General features: G+C 49.0%; 2 protein-coding genes across 4 annotated transcripts; one reads left to right on the top strand and one right to left on the bottom strand.

Moving 5' to 3' along the window:
* Positions 1-1,552: 1,552 nt before the first annotated feature.
* Positions 1,553-17,648, top strand: CCNF (cyclin F). Of its 3 annotated transcripts, XM_027665788.1 has the most exons (18): positions 1,554-2,028; positions 2,117-2,202; positions 6,385-6,539; positions 6,953-7,059; positions 7,788-7,855; positions 8,371-8,564; positions 8,888-8,941; positions 9,458-9,562; positions 10,098-10,175; positions 10,565-10,716; positions 12,046-12,210; positions 13,085-13,208; positions 13,559-13,739; positions 14,575-14,662; positions 15,033-15,132; positions 15,421-15,551; positions 15,736-15,905; positions 16,460-17,648. In XM_027665788.1, coding segments are annotated over exons 2-18 (2,271 nt in total). In that variant the 5' UTR covers positions 1,554-2,028; positions 2,117-2,201; the 3' UTR covers positions 16,858-17,648. The 3 variants fall into 3 exon arrangements, with proteins under 3 accessions (XP_027521586.1, XP_027521589.1, XP_027521587.1); XM_027665785.1 differs by having other exon boundaries at positions 1,553-2,202; XM_027665786.1 differs by lacking the exons at positions 1,554-2,028; positions 2,117-2,202 and adding an exon at positions 4,842-4,973.
* Positions 17,649-17,877: 229 nt separating this feature from the next.
* VRK3 (VRK serine/threonine kinase 3) lies at positions 17,878-25,717 on the bottom strand. Its single transcript, XM_027665791.1, is given in 12 exon segments — positions 17,878-18,189; positions 18,771-18,919; positions 19,534-19,592; positions 19,865-19,985; positions 20,735-20,867; positions 21,039-21,131; positions 21,488-21,590; positions 22,049-22,133; positions 22,877-22,943; positions 24,624-24,676; positions 24,846-24,860; positions 24,863-25,717. Coding segments are annotated over 11 exon segments (933 nt in total). The 5' UTR covers positions 24,918-25,717; the 3' UTR covers positions 17,878-18,189.
* Between the last annotated feature and the right edge of the window lie 6 nt (positions 25,718-25,723).

Here is a 25,723-nt window from a genome sequence, read left to right as displayed (position 1 = left end):
CCAGGATGAGTATTTCACACATCTGTGAGCTGGCCCAGCGTGCCAGGTGCTGGTTTCACCCCGTGCCCTAAGCCTTCGCGTGCATATCGCAGAGAGCACCAGCAGAACTCACAGCCCTCTTTCTGAGAACCTTTCTGCAGGACACTTTTGCCTAGTCATTTGTTCCTAAAAGCCATGTTCACCCTTCCTCTGCCTTGGTGGGACCAGCCCTGGATTTTGGAAAGCACTGCATTAACCCGTTTCATACAGGTTAATTTACTTGGTTTACATTCGGGTACCACCCTAGAATAGTGCTACTCATGGAGGGCAGTCAAATTACACCTAACAAAACATGCAGAAGATTCGTGAAATTAGAGCTTCTGGTTCCAAAATATCAGCGCACCCCTTTTGGCTTCCGAGTGCTAAACTGGGATGTCCTCAAACTGGAAAAACGCCGGAAAACTGAAGGTTCGATGCCCCATCACATGAGTTTGATGCCACCTCGTGGTAGCTCCATGTCTTGATATACAAGGGAAGGGTTTCACTCTCAAGGTGTTCCATGTCCCGATTTGCAAGGGAAAGGTTTCACTTTTGGGATGTTCCACCTCGTGATTTGCAAGGGAAGGGTTTCACTCTTGGGATGTTTCCCAAGCATGTTCCTTCTGATAGAGAAACACAGTTTGGAGAAAGGATGGGTATCCACAGAAGTCCAGCTTTTCAGTGCTGATTTGCAGCCCCACAGCATTGTTAATAAATGTCAGTATGAATGTAAACCACAGGGACTGCATCAGTAATGCTATGTGGAAATACCTACAGGAACGGGATGTGGCCATCAGAGAATATGTTGAGATGTCCTGACATAAAACTTTTGCCTCATCGTCTTGGGATCTCAGACAAACACTTCCACCCAACTTGCAGCTGGATTTGTGGATTTGGAGGAGCTCTTTCCTCCCCTGGAGAGCAGCTCCTTCTCCAGACCAGTTATCATTATATTATGCTAAAGGTGTAACAAAGAGCTGAATTATCTCACCTTTCAAAAGTGGGATGGGAAACGTTACAAAGACTGGTAGGACTATTTCAATTGAGAATTGGCTCTTTCCAGAGAAAATTTTCTCTCCTCCCTTCTCAGCACTTCAGCCTTATGACAACAGGGAGAGATTTGCAAGGAGCATTCATGGAGTATTTGAGCCTTCCATGCAGCAAATGGCCCAGATTACTTTCATTTGCCCTTCGAACTGCAGGAAAGATGCCGCTTTAAAACTGCCAGAATACATTTTATGGCCACTATAATATAAAATTCCCATGTCTACCGATTGAATAATCACAGACTAAATAAAAATTGTAGTGAAATTACTGCCTTTTTCCCAAGCCACAGCTACTCTCGTATCCACAAGGCCCTGCAGAAACGCTGGATCCTGAAGGCAGCATAGCTCGGACCTTTCTGCAGCTGAGCTAATTACTCTCAGGTTTCAGCTTGGCTAACTAACTTTCATGTGGCCCTATGACATCACAGGTATTTTCTTTTCAGTTCTGGAACTATCTTGGACAGTGTTGGTTAGAAAAACCTCTGCAAACCACACAGCTCTGCTGTGAAATGAGGCAGATGTAACTTAACTGTCTAGATAAATGATATTACTTTTGCAACACCATGTAATGCAACCTCCAGCGTTCAGGGGCTTGTCTGCAACTTTTTTCACCAGACTGAAAACTCTGAATGCCTAAACTCAGCTGATTGTTAACCTGTTCACTAACTGAAGAGTTTAGAGGGGATGTTACATTCATATAGGTTTATATCACTGTCTCCAAGTCCTATTTGACCGAAATTTTTCATCTTTGCTCTTTCCTTAAAATCTGTACATTTGAGTCTGATTGCAATCCATTAACAAATTAGAGTGGAAAAATGGACTGGTTCTAAAGAGACTTTCATAGATTTCTGAAGAGGCTTTAAAAACTGAAGTGCCTGAGGCAGTGAGTGAATGATAATCTGTGTATCCTCTTTCTCTCACATGGACTTGAGGAAGTGCAAGCTGATATTTGCCTGGCTAAAAGGTATTTTCAGCAAATTTTTAGTTTTTCCGGGGGAATGTTGCTGTTGAATGTATTGCTTAGATGGTCTCAGGCCCTCGGATCTCTTCAGAAGAGGGATCAACACCTTGAGTGAAACTGGAGCTTGTGTAGAGCATCTCCAATGCCTGGAGAATCCCAGGTTTGGCAGAAGAGCAAGTAAGTGTTACCCTTGTGTTGAGTCTTGTTTAAATCACAGCAATCAAGGCAAACCAAACATCTTTGTGGTATTTACCCTCATTTCCATAGCCAGAAGTGAAGGGAGCAAGGAGGCTTTCTGATTGAGGAGAAATGCAACCCTCTACCTGCCCTTTAGTGGAGAAAGAGGCAGGATAAATAAGGGAAATCAGAGAATCCCAGAATGGTTTGGGAGGGACATTAAAGCTCATCTCAATCCAATCCCCTGCCACAGGCAGGGACACCTTCCACCAGCCCAGGTTGCTTCAAGCCCCGTCCAACCTGGCCTTGGACACTTCCAGGGATGGGGCAGCCACAGCTTCTCTGAGCAACCTATGCCAGGGCCTCCCCACCCTCACAGCCAAGAATTTCTAATACCTAATCTGAACCTGGCCTCCACCACCTTAAGGATATTCCCCCTTGTCCTATCACTACACGCTCTTGTGAAAAGTCCCTCTCCAAGGGAAATCCAGCTCAGAAGCTGGAAACAGTGATCAAATAATGCACTAATCAGCCTTCTCCTCTGCAGGGACTGACTCTTCACTGTAATGGCTTTCTAAGGAGGTGCACCTGTGTTTAGCATGGTGAATCCAACCTGATCTTTTGGAGAAGTGGTCATGTTTAGGTAATGTGTGTCCTACTACACACCCGTCAGCCTCTGATCTGGTTTCTCTATCAGTGACAAAACCACCTTGATGTCCTGCCATCCTATTCCAGAGGGGACAAACCAGGCCAAGGTTTACTGCTTCTGAAAACCTCACCTCCCACCTCCCTGTGCCACCCACGCTTTGGCTATACCTGTCCTTCAAACGTAACCCTGCCATGTCTGGAAAGAACAGGATCTACCTGAGGGGACTCTGCTCCACAGCTCACTCAAGGAGCATCTTCTGCTGCGATCTGAGCTCTCTGTGGGGAGCTGATTTCTCATGTTTTGTTTGCTGGTTCAGCTTATTTTTAGTTGACAGAAACAGCTGTGAGGCAGAGAAGAAATAAGGAACAAAAGCCAACAGCATGATTAACTTTTTAACTCAAAATGCTTCTCAATTAAAAGGAGCTAAATATTCCCTGCGCTCCCGGTGCTGCTTTTCCCTGTCAGCAGCTGTCGCGCTCCCCACGAATATGACGCAGTTCCACAGAAGGAGGAGGTGGAGCTCCATGGGAGAAAGGCTGATCACAGCTGCTGGTCCGCCATGGTCACCTCACGGGAGTGGGGGACAACCCATGGGATGCCAGCCCCGCACAGCCAGAAGAAGCCACCAGGCCGTCTGAGCTCAGCCTCCCTGACCATAAAATGAGATCCCTGGTGAGATTCCAAAGCTATCCCAATCCCAAGAGTGTGGGTGCAGAGAAGCAACCAGAACTTCATGTCCTATCACTGAAAAGTGCTTGCGAAATCCTCTAACAAGTCTCACAAACACTACCAGGAAGAAACCTCAGCTCCACTGGGATTGACAATGTTTATTCAAGGTACAGCATTGGGAAAGTTTTCAGCCACCACAAACTGGGGCACAGTCATTTTACGTCCCACAAAGTAACAGCTCCTCTTGTCACTGTTTTACGTCTTGTGAGACTCAAGACTCACAACAGTCTTCAGATGGGCAGATTCAATATCTGATTTTGCTTTGTTTGCCTTCCAGCCTTTTCAATACACCTCCTTATGCCACTCTGCTCTTTGCCTTGGGAGGATCAGGGCTTTCCTCTAAATCCTGCACTCAGGGATGAACTTTGACCGTCAGTTGTCTGCCTAATCCCCCATGTGATTCTGTGATCTGCTCCAGGAGCTTGGGGTTTCTCTTGTCCTGAGGAGCCCAGAACTGGACACAGCACTCCAGATGTGCCTCCCCAGGTTGAGCAGAGGGGCAGGATCCCCTCCCTGACCTGCTGGAAATGCTCGTCCTCACACACCTGAGGATGCCCAACCTTGGCTCCAGGGCTGGTCAGCTGGGGGACACCGGGACCCCCAAGGCCTTCTATGCAGACCTACTGCCCAGCAGGCAATGCCCTCCCTAGTGCTTTAGCTCCAGCACGGACACCCTCAGGCGCTGGTCGCTCAGGATGGAAACCATCAGGCAGCAACAAACCCCCAGCGCTACATCAGCAGCTCCCTTGGCCGGGCAACATCAGCCCAGCACAGGAGGCTGCGGGTGAGCAGCAGCGCAGCGGCAGGGCCGGCTGCTGCCAGCTGGGTCGTGCGAAGAGAAGGGACTCCTGGGCCCGGGGAGAGCCGGGGACGGCGCTATGACACAGGCCGTGCCGGCGCGGGATGATATAGCACCACGAACATGGCGGCGGCTCCGTGAGGGGAAGCACCGCCCCTGCCATGCCCCGCCCGCCCGGTAGGGGGCGCGCTGCCGCCCGCGCATGCGCCGCCCCGCCACGGGTTCGAACCGCCAACTGCCCCAATTCGAATTCGCATTCTCGCTGCCCAATCACAGCACGCGGCGCGGATCCGACCCCGCCCCCTCCGCCCTTCTGGCCAATCGCAGGCCCTGCTGTGTTTAAAACAAGTGAGCGCGGGCGGGGGGCGGCACAGCGGGGCGGCGGGCGGGCCCGGTGGGTGGAGCTTGCGCCGCTCACGGTGCTGGCTGGGCGCGCCCGCGGGGCCAGCGGGGCGTGTCGGCCCGGCAGACCCCGCCCGCTCCCGGCGCTCCGGTCCCTCCTCTGGCCGTGCCGCTCGCTTCGAGCCGGGCAGGGCGCTGTGTCCGCCCGCTTCGCGCTGGGTCCTCGGGGCAGCGCTGCGATGAAGACGGGCGGTGAGCGCGGGTCTGCCGCGGGCGCCGCGTCCTCCCGCGCGGAGGAGCGGCCCCGCCCGGCGCCTCGTGAGGGGGCTGTGAGGGCAGGGCCGGGCACGGGGCACTCCGAGCCCTGGCCGGGTGAGGGGCTGGCAGCGGCGGGTGCCGGGCCGGTGGCTGCGCGCCCAGATTCAAACGCGGCGGCGGCTCGGGGCTCCCGGGGGCTCCCGGGGGCTCCTCCGGGGCCAGCGCTGGTCGCGGAGCGCTGCCCACCGGGGCCGCCCCGGCCGCAGGATCCGAGGCTGTGGCTGTGCCTGAGCACCCCGGCCTCGCACCAGGGCTTCGGGATGTGTTCCGGGCGTGGGGTAGCGCAGCAGGCGCCTGTGAGCTTGTAGGGTGCACGTTAATGTGCAGGAGACTCCATTTAAAGCTAAGAGAAAGCGGGTTTTACGCCACGGGTGGCTGAGCGGTGGCACCGGTTGCCCGCACAAATTGTGGGGTCCGTGTCCTCGGAGATGATCAAACCCGCCTGGATGTGGTCCTACTCGCCTTGGCAGGGTGCTTGAACGGGGTGACTCTAGAGCTCCTTTCCAGCCCAAAGTACCCTGAAATTAACCTGTGCCACTTCCTGTCTTTAGAAATTGAGTTTTCCCTGGTTTGCTCAAGTACCCCCCGCTCCCCAGGCATTTGGATGCTCATATAGACAGAACTGGCATCCCAGCGTAGGAGTCCATTTCGTTTTCATGGCAGTGATACTGCTGAAGAGAATACGTTTTATATATATATATATATATATATCTCTTTCTAGATATACATATATATAATAGCAATAAATATAAAGATATATATATATATATATATTATATATATAAAATTATTGCATTGCAATAATTCTCCAGAAGGTGCAGGCAATGGATCTTACATCAGCACCCATGGCAGCAACTGGCTGCTGGGAGATGGGCTTGAGCAGGTTTGGTGGGTCTTAACTTCCTACTATCTGTGGTCACATTCCAAGGGCTGCTGTCAGTTGAGAAGGAAAAGTTGGGGTGTGGGGGAGGTAAATTAAGTTGTAGTGGTGACAGTTAAACCATTTGTCACTACTGAGCAGGGACAGTTGAGCTGATTGTCACCACTAAACACAGTCACAGGAGTCAGGGCTTGGAGGGGCTCTCTGTGAAGAGCATGAGCCATCCCTCCTGAGCCTCTGGGCTTTGTTAACCAAACTGAAGGAGCCCCTTACTGCTGTGAGGCTTGGTCTTGTCGTGTTATGTGGCACATGCTACATTTCTCTGGTTAATATGTTTGAAGTGTCCTGTGCTGCAGTGAAAAGGAGCTCAAATATACACCTTTTTTTGTGTATATACTCTGCAGTGCCTTTTTTCCTTGTGCTGTTCCATCACTAACTGAGGTGTCCCATGTCTTTCTTTTGCAGTGGTTCACTGTAGATGTTCCAGATGTTTTTCTTTCCCTTCAAAACGAAGGATAATAAAACGACCTCGAGTCCTGACGTTCTTAAACCTGCCTGAGGATGTTCTGTTTCACGTCCTGAAAGGCCTCCCTGCTGCTGACATCCTCTCAGTCAGAGCTGTAAGTCTGCTGCTGCTTCCCCTCTGGCAGGTACCGCGGCTCAGCCCTGCCTGCAGGAGCCTGGACTGCACATGGAACAGGCTTTTCATGTCAGAGTGAGCCTGAAGAAACCCAAAGAGTACCTGCAAGGATTAGACTTTTGCTCTCCTAGTGGCAGTTTGATCTCTCACTGCTCAAGCTTAAGAAAAGTAACAGAGTGCTCTGTGCTCGTTTTCTGTGGCAATTGTCCTGCTGGATCACTGTGACTGAACAAATTGGTTTGCCATCTTTTGCCTTAACTTGTTACCTGCCTGATAATGGTTATGATTAACTGGTGATTAGTTAGTTACCTCTCTAAAATTAGATCACAAAGACTTGCTTTTCTGTTGGTCCCTTTATTTTAGTAATTATTATTTTGTGTTCCCTCCGTGCAGGTGCACTCACACCTTAAATACCTTGTGGATAATCATTCCAGTGTTTGGGCACACGCAAGTTTCCAAGACATGTGGCCTTCTCCAAGCAACCTGAGGATGTTTGAAAGGTAAACTTTAAATATCAAATTTGTCTGGCCTTCTAGAAGAGGATGTTTGAAGACAGATACACAGTTCTAATCAGTCTTCAGTGTAACTGGGGGATGTGACTTGTACAAAGAGGAGAAGTCTTGGTTTGGGGGATGAAAAATGGTTGATTTCAGGTCTAAGCTGCAGCTGATCGCTGCTGTCTCTTCAACCAGAGCAGAACCCATGGCATGTACCAAAGTTATTCCTCTTTATGGGCATCAATATTCATATTGGAGCATAGTACATTAACTGAAATCTTCTCCTGGTGCTTACATATGAATGACCAAGTGAAATGAGAGGCTCCAGAGAATAACTGTGTTTCTGAGTTGGCTTGGTCACTTCTTGTGTAAACCAGTGTATTGAAAAATAGGTGAATTTCAGTAACAAAGTTTGAAAGGGTAACAATAAATATGCTTTAAAAAGATGGAAAATGTCTTTTTATCCATCTGATTTGAAGGGCATCCATTGGTTTTGTAGTGTCAGAAATTTCTTCAACAGGTTTAAATACTACAATAATTGTTTTTCTTCCGACTGCCACTTTGCACGTGTTCTCTGTCTGAGGAAGACTCCTGTGTGCACGCCAGTTTGGGAGAGAGGACACAGGGACTTGATGGTTTGATGCATGTCCTTGAGGGTGCAAGTCCCAAAATGTGCATTCTGGTGTTGGGAATGATTTCAACCTCAAACACCTTCTTTGTTTGCCATTCAGGGCTGCTGAAAGTGGTAACTTCGAAGCTGCTGTGAAGCTGAGCTTGGCATACCTGTACAACGAAGGCTGTGAGTGTGGAAGCTTGTCCTGGGGCTTTGGGGGAACATGGCATAGCAGAAGGGAGCTTTATATTTCAGTGCTTTACCACTGGCTGCTAAACTGAGCACAGAGCCTGTGAATTTGGATTTAGGAGTTGTCCTCTGCAGACTTCTGATCAAACTCAGCTGCTTTCCTGGTGTGATAAAAAATGTGTCAGAAGAGCCTGACAAGTGCCAGGAGGAGCCTTCTCACAGAGGGTCCTGCAGGACAGGCTCTTCCACGCTGGTTGGTTTGTACACTGGCAGGAGTTAGCACTGCTGTGAGGGCTGGGATTTGCAACCCCCCTGCCCTCACCTTGGGGTTGTATATTTCTTAACTCTGACTGTAGTAGGATTTTTCTTCTGCCGTCTCCATGACTTTTAAGGCACTAAATGGAAGAAATAGTTCAGTCTTCCTGATTGTTTCCTGTTGTGTGTCTTGGCCGTTGCCAAGCCAGGCACTGTGAACAAACTGTACATGAGTTCTGTTTTTGTCTCTGGTTCAGTGTCTATCACGGGCCACGGTCGTGCAGAAGTGAATGGAATAAAGGCATCTCACTACTTCAGCTTGGCAGAGCACCTGAATGTGTGTGCAGTGCCCTTCATCTGGCTGTTCATCCGTCCTCCCTGGTCCTTCACTGGAAGCTGCTGTAAAGCTGTGGTCTATGACAGTCTCAAAGCAGAGTGTCAGCTCGAGAAGGTTTGGTTTATTTCTGCCCTTGACTTTCTCATTATTTTGGAAAAAGTGCTTTTGTTCCCCCAAGGAGCCTCCTGTGCTCTTGTTGCTTCAATGGCTGTGGCTCAGTCATTTTATTGAATTTATGACCAAACCACACATGATATACCCCCAGTGCCAGAGGCCTGTACTGTCTGTTCTGAGAGGTTCAGTGCTGTCTCAGATCTAAAAAAACATGGAGAAAAGCAAGGGGAAGGAGTGATTGAAAGACAAGCCAAAACTGTAGTCTGAAATTGCTAGCAAGAATTGCTATGGTTCTTTGTTTAACAATCTTTATCTTTCTTTAGGCTCAGAAAGGATCTATTCTCCACAGCTTGGCTAAGGTCTTGAATTTCTTTGAGGTGAGCAGTGTTCCCAGTGTGATGTTTGGGTTTGTTTGATGCTGGTGCTGTTTACCTTGATTAAAAAAATAAGTCAACCAGATGCTCTTATGCTCCTCAAGTGGCCCAGGAATTTCTGTTCTCATGAGTTTAATTTACTGGTTGTTTAAAGGAACATTATTAACTTAGTTTATTGAATTGTACAAACAGTGAAATTAATTTTGGCTTAATCATGGGCTTGTAGTGTGTTCAGGTCTCAAAGGAAGCCTTCCAGTCATAATGCCTAGTGAAAAAAAAAAAAAAGAAAAAAAGAAAAAAGCCTTCAGTGGCAAACAAGCCAAAAAGCTTTTTTCTGGCTGAGGAAAAGCACTAATTGCTCCCAGAGCCTGAATCTGCAAATGAGTGGATGTGGGAGCATCCCTCAGAGGCTGAAGGGCACTCCCAAGGGATGGATTCTGCTGTTATGTAGCTTCTGAAGTGTTGAGGCATCCAGTTGTCTGGGCAGAAAAAATACCAGTGTATGCCTTCTGTTTTTAGGATGAAGGAAAAAAGAAAGAATCCCTTGAAATGCTTGAGGAATCATCCAAGCAGGGTTGTTTAATCAGCTCCTACCTCCTTTGGGAAAACAACAGAAAGGCTGCTGTAAGTAGTAACTCTTTGTATCACAACAACTTTTCACTTAACTTCTGGGCCTCTGTTATATGCAATGAATGTCCTCAGAAAGAAATTGCTGTTCCTGAGCTTACCTTCATGGACAAGGAGAGCACTAAGACCTCTCTGAAATGAGCTTTGGTGTCTGGCTGGAGATTTGAAGTGAGGAGTTGTAGCTGAGGTGCAGCAGAGGTTGCTTTACACTCACTCTGCTGAAGGCCTGGGCACTGCTGGCCAGTGATCCCAGGGCTCACTGGGGAGCAGGAAGGGGAGGCTCCTGCCTTGTCAGTAATAATCTGCCAAAGCTCTCACCTTGTATTCCTGAGTGCCAGGTCTCATTTCCTGTGAGACCTTGGGCAAGAACTGGAGAAAAGTTCTTAAAAACAGCATTGTCTTAAAAACTGGTTGCTGAAATAATAGATGTACCCCCAGGCAGTGTGTTTCCTCTGGATATTGGTACTACAGTTCTTCTGTTTGTTGTGTGAAGGCAATGGGTTTTTACATCTGTTTACACTCCTCTCTGTAGATGTCAGATCCTGGCAGATACCTCCAAAGTCTCAGGAAGCTACGAGACTACGCAGCAAAGGGCTGCTGGGAAGCACAGGTAAGACTGAATTTTCCCAGAAGAACAGTCTTTAATTGGTCCTTTCTGTGCTGCCACTGTAGGTTTAGATTTCTTCTTTTAGAAGCAGGGCCAACACTGCTGGATAATGTCAATATGTGCACGTGTATCTACTTTGCACATTCCCCTCTTTGGGAAATGACTGCACACCTGTGGTACAATGAGTAAAGATCCATCTTTTGATGGACTTAAAAGGCTGGCCCCAGATAATGTGTGTGCTCAACATTTTAAACCAAACTAGGAACTACTGATTCAAGTAGTTTGTCTTGTTCTCTCTGTTTTTAGCAGGAAAATTAGAGGACCATCCTGTGCTACCTGAGTTTGTATTTGGTAAAATAAACACACTTTCTTTTGTGTTCTCTCTACTACAGATAGCTTTAGCCAAAGCTTGTGGAAATGGAAACCAGCTAGGATTAGAAGCAAAGTCTTCCAGGGAAATGGTTTCTCAAATCTTTCAAGCTTCCCTTCCTATCAGCAAGCAAAGCATCTTCACTGTGCAGAAAGGAATGAATGAAATAATGAGGTAAGAACTTGGATCCAGGAGTCAGGCCACACAGCAGAAACCATTCCCTATTTCCCTCTACATCTCTACATTCCCTCTACAACTTCTCTGAGCAACCTGTGCTAGGGCCTCACTGCCCTCATAGGGAAGAATTTCTTCCCAATATCCCACCTAACTCTGCCCTCTGGCAGTGGGAAGCCATTCCCCCTTGTCCTGTCTCTCCAAAGTCCCTGTGGACTGTCTCTTCCTGAGTAAACACCCACAGTGGAGTCAGCTGTGTTATCCTGCTTCTCAGTCCTTACCTAGTTCTTTATCCATCCCTGGGCAGAGCTTGTTACATTCCATTGCTCTCTCCCATGAAGGGCAGCTCCACCACTTCACCCTGCTGGTGTGTCCTTCTGTGCTGGTTTAAAAGTTAACCAGCAGGGGAAACCAACCCAACTCAAAAGAGAGATTACAAGTCAGAATAACAATTTAATAAAATAATACAATAAGTACGACCACACAGACAAGCAACAGGCCCTAACCCACAAAGCCCAAATGTACAACCCAGCACCCCGGGGCACAAACAAAACAGTGCTCCCTGGGCCCCCCCTGAGTCCAAAGCAAAGGGAGAGGGGAAAAACCTGCTGGTGGGAGAGCTGCTGCAGTCTGGCCAAAGTGGTGATTGCAGCCCAGCCGAGGGTGGTGGTCTCAGTCTGGCTGAGAGTGGTGAGCTGCAGTCCTCCTCTGGATCCCACGAGAGGTGGTAAGGTTCTGAAACTCCAGGTTTATATATTCTCCAGCTCAGGCAGCAATGCTTAGTCCCTCCCTCAGAGTGGGGAATTCCATAAAAGGGCATGAGGACAGGAACATCCCCCCACCTCACAGTCCTCTACTGACAGCAGTTTCTGGGAAATGGCATGGAGGGCTATAGAATACACAGGTTTGGGCTACACCCATCCAGTGATGAATCAGTCCCAGCTGTTCTAACTAGGACACCTTCCTAACAAGTACAGAGCCATCCATGGCAGCATTCCAGCCACACAAGTTATCCCACCATGGCTCTGGAACTGGTGAGATCGTGACCCTGTGACTGCACACACACTTCCAACCCCTCCTGTTTATTCCCCATGCTGTAAGTGTTGGTGTGCAGGGAGGTGAAGGAACAGGCAGGTTTTTTGGAATCCAAAAGAATCCACCACATCCACACACACCCTGAAGGGGCTTGGCCTTCTGGCTCCCACCTTGGGAGGCAGCTCAGGAACACTTGGCACTGCCTGGCTCATTCCCCTGTTGGATGTGATGCCATGAGCATCTTCAGACACTGCTGTCCAAGTCCTTCCTTACATCTCTCCCTTCCCATTCTAGGTACATCCTGGTGGATTGGCTGGTGGAAGTGGCCACTATGAAGGACTTTTCCAGCCTGTGCCTTCACATGACAGTGGGGTGTGTGGATCGTTACTTGAAGCTGCGACCTGTGCCTCGTGCTCGGCTCCAGCTTTTGGGAATAGCCTGCATGGTCATTTGCACACGGTGAGGGTTCTGCCTGGTGAACAGAGGTGGGGACTGTGATCACCCAAATTCATTCCCGCAGCTCAAACTTTTTCCCCAACCCATCCCTTGCTGGTAATGCTGGAAAGACTCTTTGGCTCCCCTCTACCTTGACAGCTGCTTAACTGTGTTCACGTACAAACACAGTCTCTGCAAATGAGGCACAAAATGCAGTTCCTTGCAGGTTTTTTCATATTTTAAAACAAGGTCATAGTGGTGGATTGCTCTAAATGTATTCCATCAGCAGCTGGAGTCTTTGACACCATGTTGGCATGAGACATCCTGAAAGTAATAACTGCAGCAGTGGTGTTCTGTGGCTTAGATTGTTTGACTCAGGTGAACTCTGTGGTGAGGTGCAAAATTATCCTTCTATGCTAATTTCCTCAATATCCTGCATCTTAACCTAGGAGAGGTTTCATAAATGAAGAATTAAGATCACACAATCACAGATTGGTTTGGGTTGAAAGGGACCTTTAATAACCATCTTATCCCACCCCCTGCCATAGGCAGGGACACCTTCCACTAGCCCAGGCTGCTCCAAACCCTCTCCAACCTGACCTGGAACACTTCCAGGGATGGGGCAGCCACAGCTTCTCTGGGCAACTCGTGCCTCACCACCCTCACAGCCAAGATTTCTTTCCATATTCGGAAGAGTATTCCAAATTAGGAACTTTGTAGTAGGTGGTTCTGACTTACAGGTGAAATAAATGAAGAACTGCAGTTCTCTCTTTCCTGGTCTGCCTGGGAAAGTACCTTGTGCAGTTTAACTGGGGTCATCTTGGGTGCATTTATCTGCCAGAGGTGCACAAATTCCCTTTCTGCTGGGGCTGACTGTCAATATTATTTGACGTTGCAGTTTCATCAGCAAAGAGATGCTGACGATACGAGAAGCTGTGTGGCTGACAGACAACTCCTACAAGTATGAAGAGCTGGTCAGAATGATGGGAGAGATCATTTCTGCCCTAGAAGGAAAGATAAGGGTGAGTATGGGAAGTGGATGGAATATTTCCCCCCCCGGGCTGCTGTTCAACTCAGGCTGTGGCAGTGCTTACCTAAGGAGCTGGGGGGTTATGTGAGTGTTCCCAGTCAGCTGTGGAGCCTGTGCATGTGTCAGAGCATGTAGATGCAGAACCCTCTGCCTTCTGTAGAGATTAAAACTTCAGTTTTAGGAGGCCATTTATTCTCTCACTGGAGAGTGTTTCAATGTAGTAGTTAAAAGACAAAACAAACAAAAAAACCCTAAAAAAACCCAGCATCTCCTGCAAACAACTGTTCTAAACACTTTGTGCTGGTCCTATATTTCCAACCTCTCTTCTCCTTTCTGCACCAGATACCCACCATTTTGGACTACAAAGAAGTTCTGTCAAGCATAGTCTTGCTGGAGAGGAGAACTCTTCACCTTTACAGCTTCATTTGTGAGCTGTCCCTGCTGAACACGAGCCTCAGTGTGTACTCCCCGGCCCGGCTGGCAGCTGCAGCTCTGCTGCTGGCCAGGATCCTGCACAGCCAAGGTGAGGAACCTGACCTGGACTGGGGCTGCATCACCGTGTGCCACTCTGCCTGCTCTTTTTAGGGAGGTTTTGGGGTGGGTTTGGGTGTCAGTTTGCCTTGAGGCAAGATGTCCCAGTCACTGTACTGGGGGAGGTGGGAATGGGGTGGAAATGAGGGGGACGGATATGAGACTTCAGAATGAAGAGTTTGAGTTCAACCTCTTCAGCTGTACTGGGCCACCAAGTTGGTTAGAAGGATGGAGCACCTCCTATGAGGAAGGACTGAGAGAACTGGGATTGTTCAGCCTGGAGAAGAGAAGGCTCTGGGGAGAGACATTAGAACCTCTTCCAGTGCCTAAAGGGGCTCCAGGAGAGCTGGAGAAGGACTTTGGGCAAGGGCCTGGAGAGACAGGCCAAGGGGGAATGGCTTCCCACTGCCAGAGGGCAGGGTTAGTGTCCAAGGCCAGGTTGTACAGGGGTTGGAGCAACCTGGGCTAGTGGAAGGTGTCCCTGCCCATGACAGGGGGTGGGATGAGATGACCTTTAAGGTCCCTCCCAACCCAAACCATTCTGTGATTCTGTTATACCTCTTAATAGCTGTGATGCACTAGAGCATTAGCACCAGACTGCGCAAGCTTTGTGTTTAAATGAGAGTGAGGATTTCTGTCCTTAGCTGGAACTTCAGTTTGGCAGGTAAACCTCTCCTTAAAGCCAGCTGTGAACTTGAACAAACTATGGACAGGCATAAACTTGTTAAGATCTTTATATTTATCCTATTAAAAAAAAGATGTCTGACTACAGAACTCTTAAGCTTCATGAATGTGTAATTCAACATATGAATATGTATCTCCTCCAGCACACCCCTGGACCAGCCAGCTGTCTGAGTGCACTGGTTTCTCTCTTGAAGACCTTGTGCCCTGTGTGCTGAGCCTCCACCAAAAGTGGTAATGGTTTGGGGATTCTTTGGGAGGGCACGAGTACTTGGATTGCAGCTCTTGCAGATGTGCTGCACCTGCACAGTCAGCCCTTCCCAGTGAAGGAAAAGCTTATGGGAAACTGCCTTGATCCCCCCACAAGACACTAAGGCCCAGTTCAGGGCCAGCTGTTTTATTTCTCCCAGCTGGTCTGGCCCTGGGTCACAGAAAAGGAATTAAATGCTCATATGCTTAGAACCAGATATCCTGTCTAAGCTGCAGAAACACCAACTCCCTTAGCACAGCACTGAGGGGGGCAGAGGGAAAGTGCCTAAATTGGCAGGTTTTCCTAATATTGTTTCATAGCATCTAAGACTGGGGTTTCCATCTTTCTTCCCAGCTTCCATGATGATGTCCCAAAGGATTATAGGCAGGTGTCCCTCATGGCAGTGAAACAGCGATTTGAGGATGAGTGTTATGAAGAAATAGGCAAAGAACAGGTGGGTGAGCTGGGTCTGCATCTGCTGCTGTCTGACACCCAGAGCTGAGCTGCCCAAGGCAGGGGGTGGGGAACTGCAGGTAATGGGAAAGGGATTTTTACTTCATACCTTTGGAGGGAGAATATCTAAATAAAGTGGTAGTTTAAAACTTGATCTGCAGAGACTCTAACTGCTCTTTGAGTATCTTTGGGAAGAACTTGCTGGGATAGATTTCTCCTGCTGGCTATTTAGTCCTTCTGGGAATCTCATGGTCTAATTCTTACTGGCTTTTTTTTTTTTTTTTCCCAGGTGATGAGTTACAGCCAGCTCTGCTCGGCCTTAGGTGTGAAACAGGAGGACCCAGAGCCCAGTCCCTTGCATAGGAATGTAGTGGAAATTCAGACTTTCCTCAGCTCTCCCTCTGGAAAGAGAGCTAAAAGGTGAGTGTAACTCATGGCTGTCAGTGGCTCTGAAGATCAGCCTGAGCCTTTCCTCCTCTCTGGTTACCCTGAGGTTTCATTCTTAAACACAGTCGATTTTCTTGTCCTTACCTGGACATGCTTCTTAAAAGAGCTGGAGAAGACTTAGCTTTTAACACGTGACTTGTGGATTGTTTTGCCACAGGAGGAGGGAAGACAGCATTCAGGATGACAGGGGCAGCTTTGTGACTACACCCACAGCAGAGCTGTCCTCCCAGGAAGAAAGTCTGCTGGACAACTTCCTTGACTGGAGCTTAGATTCCTGCTCTGGTTATGAAGGTGATCAGGAAAGTGAAGGCGAGAGAGAAGGAGATGGTGAGCAGTTTATTCTCCTTATATAAAGCAGCCAGGAGCTTTAAACCTGTATTTTCATCTTTGCTTAAAACCGTTTCTCAGGCACCAGATGCCTGAACTTTCAGCTGAAGACTGATTGGAGAAACTCTTCCCCTTCCCTGGTGGTTATAATTGTTAAACTACCTCAGAGGTATCTCTTGTTTCTCTGCACTGCTTCAGAACATGATGAGGGGTTTTGTAGCTGCTCAGCATTTCGAAGTGAGGCTGTTTGCAGTGCACTAAACGTGATGAACAGCCCACTGTGTTAAAAACACTAATAAGCTCTTGGTTTTGCTGACTCTGGGCCTGGCTGCTTGTTTTCTAAATAGCTGTTAGTACCTTAGATCAAAGTCCAAATAGTCTGAGGGGGGAGAAGACACTGTGTGAAAAGAGGGTGAACTTCGAGCTCCGCCCTCCATGTGTGAGCAGACAGAAGGTGGACACTTGCTTGGCTTTGTTCTGTTTGACTCTGTGCTGGGTGCCTGCTTAGTGCTGGATTTGGGCAAACTAACCTTTCTGTCTTTCCCCCCCTGCAGTGACCAGTCCCAGTGGGATCCTGGATGTGACTGTGCTGTACCTGGACCCTGCAGAGCACTGTGGGCAGGACTCCAGTGACGACGATGGCCCCACTGGGGAGTGGGATGTGCCTGCGGTGCCCCGGAGGGACACGGAGCTGCCAGGGGAGTATCTCACCCCAAGGAATCCCAACCCAGAGGGGAGCTCAGGCTACTCCTCTGTCAACAGTGCCAGTCCCACCTCTTCTGTGGGAGGCAGCCCTGGAGTTCCCCCCAAACCTACCTCAGCACTGCCCCCCGGCAGTGCCATGAACAGGGAGCCACCCCGGCCCCACGACCTGCACAGGAGGCAAGTCAAGAGGAAAAACATGGCAGAACACACTGAAGAGAGGCTGAACTTGGGCTTCTTAAGCCTCTGATTTCTTTGTGCTTTTAACTTTTCCAGGATTCCTGGAAACCATATTTCTGTTGCAGTCATACAGGGATGATAGTGAATATTGTAAATACCTCCAAAAAACAACCCCTAAGTCTTGTCTGTCCTGTGTTTCTGTAGCTCCCATCTGGGCTCTTTCCTCCCTTCACAGCTGCCTTTTTACATGTCCCCTGTTGTCTGATCCTCTGCTAACTAAGGTTCAGCTCCCTCTGAAATTTTTAGCCCACTTTTGTCATTCCTCCTAATGATAAAAAAGAACTGTCCTGTCCCTTGCTTCCTCTGAGGCCTGGCACTATGAAATGAATTGACATAGGATCTCAAGTTCTGAATGTAACACTATGCTTGGATTCTTCCACTTGAAAGACCTCTTTTGAGATTGTGCTGCCTTTTTATTCTGGCCAGGTCTCCCTCAGTTCCCCTCTCCTGTCTATGGCATTTGCTGCACTGATACAAGGTTTTCATTGAAAAACCCCAGAGGTAAATGAAGGCTCACTGCAGGTCTGAGCTGCTCTCTTACCTACCTCTCATATGGTTTAAACCTCATTTGCCTCTTCTCTTGTTGCCATGTTTTCCTCACCTGACAATTCCTTCTGTGCCTTAACACATAGTGAACAGTGGAATACCAAGGTACAAGACTTCCAGGAGGTGTCACTGAAGTTAACACTGGAACTGGACTCCAGGACTGTTTAGAAGTTACTGTGGCATTGGCAACAGTTCAGATACAGTGTAGTGAGTGTTTATTGACACTTTTTTTTATAAAATTGTTTTGTTACTAGAGGTGGCTCCTGCTCTTCCTTCCCCTTGTTCACTGGCCTGGGGCCTGGAGAACTGCTGAGGTGGTTGGGGATGAGGTCAGGTTTAGCTCTGAGCTGAGTTCTGACGGTTCAGCTGCAGTGGCCCTGCCTGGAGGTTATGTACATGAATAGCACAAGGAGCTTAAACCACCCTCACAACCCTACAGCAGCCCCAGAAAGGCCTTGAATGTACCAAATAACCAGCAGCAGCCTTGGGTGCTTGTCCACAACATTTATTACAAAACTATGTTCTGCCACTCCAGTTAAAAAAAGTCCCTGATTTAATTTCCCTGCTCCCCGTGGTTCCATTGCAATTCTCCAGCTACTGCTTCCCCTGACCTGCCAGGCAGGAGTGTCTTCACATTAACTTGGTACAGCAGCACCTCAAACTTCAGCACTGGGTCACATTAAAATGGGAAGAAAGCACTTCAACCTCTCATTCTAAAACTGGTAAAAGTTAAATATCTGTGGCAAAGGCCTCACTTTAGAAAGCTCTGAACTCTTCCTGTGCAAGTTCTCTTGATCTGAAAGAAAAAAGAGAAGGGGAAGATTAATCAGTTCAACTCCTTCCAGGAACAGGGTGATGAGGAGCTGGCTCTGTGTTCCTGCTGCTGAATGCTTGGCCTTGCCTGATGGAGCCCTGGGCTAAAACCAGGTCTGGATCTGTACCAAGCCTCACTCTTGGAGGTGCCTCATGTCTAAAGCAGCACCTGGGCTTGAGAGCCACCACTGCCTCAGGGCTGAGGCACTAAAACCAGAGCTACACTCTGCTTTCTGAAAGGGGAAAGCAGAAGCTACAGCCCAGAGCCTCAGTTCTCTAAAAAAAAAAAAATTACCAGATTGCATGAGCCTGCATTTTGTTATCACCTCCACAGCCCTTTGCTTTATTAACCCTTGTTCTATTCCTTCAATTTCAAGTATTTCCAGAAAAAATTGAGGAAACACAGGCTAAGCCTGGCTCTGTGTAGCACTGGCCTGGTGTCTCAATGTGTCAGGAGGAGCAGGTCTGTGTCACCTGGAGAGATGTCACAGAGAGGCTGCTCTGTCCTCAGGCACAGGGAGCAGGTACCAGCTCTGTGCTGCCATCTCAGCTCTTGGCACTCACCTAGGGCACCACTGGGATATCCACAGGGTCATAGGCTGAAGATTTCATCTTTTCCAGTGGCTTCTTGTAGAGCTGCCGTAGGGCCTCATAGTCAGGCTTCTCCTCATACTCCAGAGACATCACCTGCTCCAGGTATCTCTGCAGGGTCTCTGCAAAGCAAGGGCTGTCACACCTGGAGCAGCACAGCAACTCCAGCCACCTCTGCTCGCCCTGCAGCTCCTCCACCCACCCTGGGCAGCTGCACAGAGAGGAAAACCAAACCAAGGCTAACACGAAGCTCAAAGACAGAATCGTAGAAGTAGAGAATAAAATAGAATCACAAGAGAGTTTGGGTTGGAAGGAACTTTAAAGCTCATCCAGTCCCACCCCTGCCATGGGCAGGGACACCTTCCTCTAGACCTCCAAGCCCCATCCTACCTGGCCTTGGACACTTCAGGGATGGGGCAGCCACAGCTTCTCTGGGCAAGAGAACGGGATGGGGAAATGACCTCTAGCCCCAAATATTGCATTTTTAAACCCACCAGAACACCTGTCCCTTCAGCAAGGTTCATGAAACAGATCATGGGAGGCAGCCCTCCTTGTTTTGCTGTGCAGAAAACAAGGGATTTGTTCCCAGCCTGCCAACCAGTCCATGCAATGCTTGGTCACCATCACCACCAGAAGCCACCCTGGACCTGCAGCCCATCACAAGACAAGGTTCTGGCCTCAGGTACAGTCAGTCCTCCTTCCCTAAGTCCCACTGCCACCGAGAGCAAGCCCGTACCTGGAATGGCTCTGTGCCCGAAGCACAGTCGGAGAAGGCATTTCACATCCTCTCTGTACCTGCAATGGAACAGATACTGTCACATGAGAAGCAAGGGAGCAGCCACCTGAGCACCTGGCTTTGGCAAAGGGACAAAAAACCCAAACAGGCTGAATTCAGATGGCCATGTCCTGAATGGAGCAGAACCTGGGGTTCATCAAACACCTTGGGCCAGGCTCAGCCTTGGGATTTACCCTGTCCCAACAGTGTACTGGGACTGAGGGATTTCAGTCACAAAACCTCCCTCTCTGCCTTCTGCTGATTTCCCAAAGGAGTAGATGATTTCTCCTACCTTTCCTTCTGCTCCACCACAGTTTCTACTCTGTCCAGCACATTAGACCAAGGCAAAAAGCCACAGAGCCATTTTACAAGACAGTAGCCCAGAGATTCCAAGTCACTCCGGCGAGATGGTGCTGATGGGAAGAGACATTCACATGTCACTCATGAAGGGGCAGAAGTAAAGAAATCCAAGTGCTCCATTAGGATGTGCTCTGGCACATCAATACTTCTGTAAGCCTGCTAACTCCTACAGATGAGGAATCACCTCCCAGCCTCTGGAGGAAGATTTGCTGAGCACTGGGAGAGAGCAGTCACATCCCAACCAGGAGAGGGACCGGCTAATTTGGAGCAGGCTGCCCAGGGCACTGGTGGAGTCCCCATGCCTGGAGCGATTTAAAAGCCACGTGGATGTGGCACTTGGGGACATGGGTGGCCTTGGCAGTGCTGGGTTTACAGTTGGACTCAATGCTCTTAAAGGTCTTTTCCAACCACACTGACTTTGGGATTTAAATGCCTTTCCAGCTTTCATTGCTTCAAGGTCAGAGCAGAGCCTGCTGCAAATCTGTTTTGGGCAGGATCCAGCCTGGCGTGTAACAGATCCCTGCTAAGCCAGCACAAAGGGCCCTGTTCTCTATTCCTCACATGCCTGTAGCAGCCAAGGCTCCAGAAGGAGCAGGAACATCCCTGCTGCAGTCACTGAGTGACCTGGAGAGGCACAGCAGCCCAGAGAGAGGCAGGAGTGAAGAGCCCAAATTGGAAGCTGGTTCCTGGCACGTATGAAGGCCTGGAAAGCAGCAGTGACAGGAATGCCAGTGGGGAGCCCCAGCTCCAGGGAGCACTGCCACAGGAACAGCTCCAGCATGTGCCAGGAACCCAGACCCACCTGCACCTTTGTGGCTGTCCAGGCTGATGAACTCCAGGGTGCCCTCGTGAGGGGTCCTGCTGCCCTCCCGCCAAGCCACGTGCTTCCCGCCGGGGCAGTACCGGAATGCGAAGCCATAGCCTGCCAGGGTCACCTGAGGGACAGCAACAGCTCCCCCTGAGCGGCTGTGGGGTCACTCTGCTCAGTGCAGCCCCCAGTCCTGCACCACAGAGCCTGCCTGAGCACTGCACACACTGCTCTGCTGCCCTGCCCTGTCCCGTTTCCCAAGCCCACCACCACTGCCAGCCCTGCTCCTGCTCCCTACCTGTGTGAGGTCTGCTGGGCTCAGGTAGATGTTCTCAGCAGTGATGTCCCCATGTACGTACTCATTCTCATGGATGTACTCCAGGCAGTCTAGCTGGGAATAAACAGAGGGGAGCCTATCAGACCCATGCAGGCTCCTGCAGCACCCTGGCTATCACTGAGCTGGGCCCTCCCCAGCTCCCCACAGCCATGTGGAGGAGCACTAAAAGCACCATCTCACAGCCTTTAAGTTCAAAGGTCAGGTTTCTCTCGCTCTCCTTATCCCAAATTCCTTCAAGGTGATACAACACTAAAAAGATGATACTCAAATTTACAAGGGGCTCAAGAGATGCTACTTAGAGACCCCAGCCAAGCCCCTGGAGCAGCTTTAAAACATCTCTGAAAGATCTGGAAGGAAGTTACAAGTCTTTTCTGAAAAAGTCTCTCAGGAAGAACTGGCTCTCTACATACCAGCCGGACTGCAATCTGAAACGCTGCCTTCTCCCTCAGCAGGTTCAAGCCATCACTCAGCACTGACTGAAGAGTTCGCCCCAAGTCAGAGAACACCAAAAACCTACAAGAGAAAAGGGGTTTGCACATGGCAGCACCTTCTTGCTTTGGAAACCCTGCAACAGACACTTGTCCAGCAATCCAATAGATCCCACTTTAACTCCAAGTTGACCTGGCCAAACACTTTCGTGATTTTTGATAAGAGAAAACTTCTTACAGAGGAGACAGATGTGCTGGTCTTGTGTTGCAGATACACAGCCTGAGTCTCCTCTTTGTGTTAAGTGTAAAGGACCAAAATAAGGTGTCCCCTGGCTTGAGGGGCAGCAGGAGCAAAAGCTATGGTTTCACCAGCCACACAAGGACCGAAGGAAACAGGACAATGAGGCAAAGCATTCAATAAATTATACAGGAGCAGTGCATAAGGTCAAGAGCCCAGTGGACAACAACAAAAGGACTAACAGACAGCAAGGGGAGGAGAGGGAACGCTCACAAAGATGGCCCAAGAGCTCACAGTCCCCTCACCTGTAGCTGTCTCCATGCAGTCCAAAGCCAATGCAATTGGGAATGCCCAGCAAAGGCACAGAGTGCCACTTCTTCCACTTCTCCACTGCAGAGGGAGAGAAAAAGACACAAGGCAGCATAAGCTGCTGAGGAGCTCCAGGAGGAAAGAGCTCAGAGACCTCTGAAGGTCTGCTCTGCCCTGGGCAGCTGACAGCTGGAAGTCTCTCTCATCCTGATTCTGGCCCCAAAATTCCAGCCTGATATGTGGGGGTATTGGCATGTCAATGTGCACAGCACTTCAGAGCATGAATGGAACTGCACAGCAAGAATGGGATCCCTCCCATCCCAGGGAGGATAGTGGGAATAGCAGAGCAGGCTAAGGAGTTGCCACAGGGCTAGGGAAAAGAAGGAGAGAGGAGGAAGAGGGGGATGGAGAAGCAGATTTTTACAGTCCTCCCAGAAGTGCAGGTTTGACATGAATTCCTCCACCACCCTCACCCACATTCTCTGGACAGCTTTGCTCTTGCTCAGGTTTTGGTGACATTGGAGTCAGTACCAGAGAGCATCTGACAGCAATGCCCATGGAAGGGGCAGGAGAGAGGGGGAGCCAAGGTGGGTGAGGCTGCAAGGCAGGACAGCTCCCAGGGACATCAAGACAGAGTGGGTAGAGCTAGAAAGCTTCAAAATGCCAGTATTGCAGTGTCCTACAGCACACACTGCTGGGAGAGCTGGCTCTTGGCTGAACTCCTCAGCACTGACTGAGCAGGGAATGAGTTTATCCTGTCCTGGCCTTCTGAGAGAGAGGGATGCCAGTTGTCCTTAGTCCTTGCCTTCCCAAGAAGCACCAACCTGTGCCTGCTTTGGCAGCTCGCTGGAAGAAATTCTGTTCATTGTATATCCTCCCGTCTTTGGCATCCTAAAGGGAACAGGAGGGAGGAGCATTATTTCAGCCACACACATCCTGCTGGAAAGGGCAACTTGGGCAAGATTGCTACAGGACCTCCACTAACTGTTTTAAAGAGAGCAGTGTCCCCCCTAAAAAAATTAGCAGAGCTCAGGTGCTTTGGTTCACTCTTCAATGCTGCCCCTAACAACCACATAAACTCTGAGCATCAGCACAGAACAGGGGAGTGGCTGTCTCAGGTGGGGCCTTTCCAGCAGTGCCATTTACAGCTGCCCGTGGGTGAAGGACAGCCAGGCACTGCAGCCCATCTGGAGCCTGGAGTGAGCTCTAGTCCCAAAGCTGTTACATTAAAGGGAGCTAGAGGTGACCTTCTAGTCACAGCAGGGATGAGGGCATTTCTGCAAACAGGCAAAACTCAACAGAGAGCTGTAACATTTCAGTCTAGCTGTCAGAAAATGAGACAACTTAAAATGTCTGTATCTGTGATATTTAAGATATCGGTGCCATTGAGTGACCTCAAATGCACATAGTTTACATTCAGTATGCCTGTGTTTGCCTACACACATGTAGATATTCAACACAAACTGACTCGGGACAGCTGCTATCATGCACAGGAGGAAGCAGCAGAGTTATATTCTAGCTGGTTTGATACCAAACTGGAGGATCAGCAGGCTCCAGACAACACAGAGACCATGTCCCAGAGGATATTTCACTCTGCACCTTGCCTGGTGAGCCCATCTGAGCCTTAAAATGCTCTCCTGTGCCTTATCACACTCCACAGTGCTCTGCAACCATAAGGGCTGGGCTGTGGCATCAGCAGACTACCAAGCAAAATGCCAAAAGACGTCAAAAAGTGCAAAACAGAGGAGTTGGGAACGCTGCCTACAGAAGTGATTACAGTTTCCCAGCTAGTGGTTCTAGTTTTGTGGCACTTAGCTGTCTTTTCTCATCAACACTGTATTTCTCCTCCATCCTCTTACATGTCTCCTCTGACAAAAGGCAGAGTGATTATTGAAGTCCCTGCAAGAGCCCCACACACCATCCATCAGCACTGGCCCTCCTACAGACCAGCAAAGCCCAAGAGCCACAGCAGACAAGGAAACAGTCTTTCTGCTCTGGTTTGTGAACTATTGAAAATCAATCCTGAATTTCCACCACAGAACAGCTATTTCTGGAAATGACACACTCCTGGAGAACCCAAGGTATTGACAAGTGCCTGGAGAGCTGGCTCAGAACTCCGACTATAATTCCTGTTTGATTTAAAAGTGTGCTCTGGCCTTATGGAGTGTCTCCACACTGGCTTGTCAGCACAGCACCAAGTTCCAACCTCTCCAGTCTCCCCAGACCTCAGCTATATAGGAGAAAAGTTGGTCTGACATTCCTGAATCAAGATCTTCACCTCACACCACCCAATTCAGTTCTGGAGGTTACTGAGCCTGGCAGACCAAGGCAGCAACTTTCTGTGATTAAGGCTTTTATTTTAATCCTCATATCTATTTTCTTAATATCTTTAGTGGAAGGGCCAACCTGTACTGAACTCCAAGCACAGCACCCTCAGGAGGTTATATCCATCCCTAAGCTGGAAGGGGCCTGTGTGACCACTCCCTCTGAATTCCTGGGACACTCTCAGCCAAACAGGTCAGGACACAGTACTCTATGCACTATTCCTTACCCAAACAGATCAAAACTCACAAGTTTGAGGGAGTAGCTTTGCTTTTGAGGGCAGGTTCCAGATGCTGACTGCGCTGTGGAAGGATGGAACAGATGTGGTTACAGGAGCACAGAAAAGAGGTTCTGCATCATTAAATGCAGCCTGTGCAGCTGGATTTACTCATCCTCTGCTTCTTTCACTCAGGCTTTGCAAAGCATCCTCTGTGACAGTGCCTTCCCAGATCACTACAAAATCATTCTTACCTTGCTCCAGGAGTCAGCACCCTGACATGCTGCGAGTGCAGTTCTGCTTAAGTCACAGAAGCATCTGGGCATGGCTACAATAGTGGGGGGCTTTGAGGGGTATGTAAAGAACAGATCATTAGTGGAATCTCAAAGGTACCCCCAAATTCATTTGCTGAGCATTCCCTCCAGCTCACTCTGTGGTAAGAGATGCCAAAGTCTCTCTGCTCTGTATGGATGTTAGAGTTCTATGTGGCCTCGTTTCTCCAAAAGGATTTGCACCCATGACTTGGCCTTGGGGCAGTTCCTCTTCTGTTCTTAGACCAAGTGCTATACACAGGTCACCCAAAACTTGTATCTATAAAAGCACCCTCCACTACTGATTTTCACTTTTATCACATCTTTTCAAAAACACAGATGGATGCTCAGACTTTGTTATGCAACAGCTTAAGTAATGAAAAAGAAAGTAAAGCCAAATATCAGGCAAAACTTGGTCATGGAAAAAACTCTCCCTGTACAGTTTCCAAGTCAACAACAGAGAATAAGATCAAAAACTCCCCTTCAGAAGTTTACAATTAGACTGGAGAAAAAGGATCAGCAGTCACTACATGGCTGAGTAGTAGTCCACATGATATAAGTGCTTTCTTTTAGACCCCAAAATATGCTACAGAATACAGAACTGACATTTAGTGGATACTGACACCACCGACAACACAGAACTCTCGCACAGTGCTGCTGGCAATTAGGTTTGGACCTAAAAAAACAGAAAGAGGAAGCACGGCCCCTAATGACAGGCATTTCCTCATAACAGAGCAGCCAGGCCTCGGCTCAATCTTGTTATCAGTGGCAGAATCACTGACGGTGGATGCCCAGGGAGAGAATGGCATGAAGCTGTGTCA

The sequence above is a fragment of the Corapipo altera genome, unplaced genomic scaffold (genome assembly GCF_003945725.1).
Source record: "Corapipo altera isolate COAL_440 unplaced genomic scaffold, ASM394572v1 146, whole genome shotgun sequence".
In the NCBI taxonomy this organism is placed as follows: Eukaryota; Metazoa; Chordata; class Aves; order Passeriformes; family Pipridae; genus Corapipo; species Corapipo altera.
The sequence above is the reverse complement of the archived record's forward strand: the minus strand, read 5'-3'. Positions and strand labels throughout refer to the sequence as shown.

Excerpts from the sequence above, each read along its gene's own strand:
- CCNF (XM_027665785.1), top strand. The coding sequence starts at position 2,076 with ATGTATTGCTTAGATGGTCTCAGGCCCTCGGATCTCTTCAGAAGAGGG. Across the intron at positions 7,060-7,787 it reads AACCTGAGGATGTTTGAAAG|GGCTGCTGAAAGTGGTAACT; the intron begins GTAAACTTTAAA and ends TTTGCCATTCAG. Across the intron at positions 13,740-14,574 it reads CAGGATCCTGCACAGCCAAG|CACACCCCTGGACCAGCCAG; the intron begins GTGAGGAACCTG and ends TATCTCCTCCAG.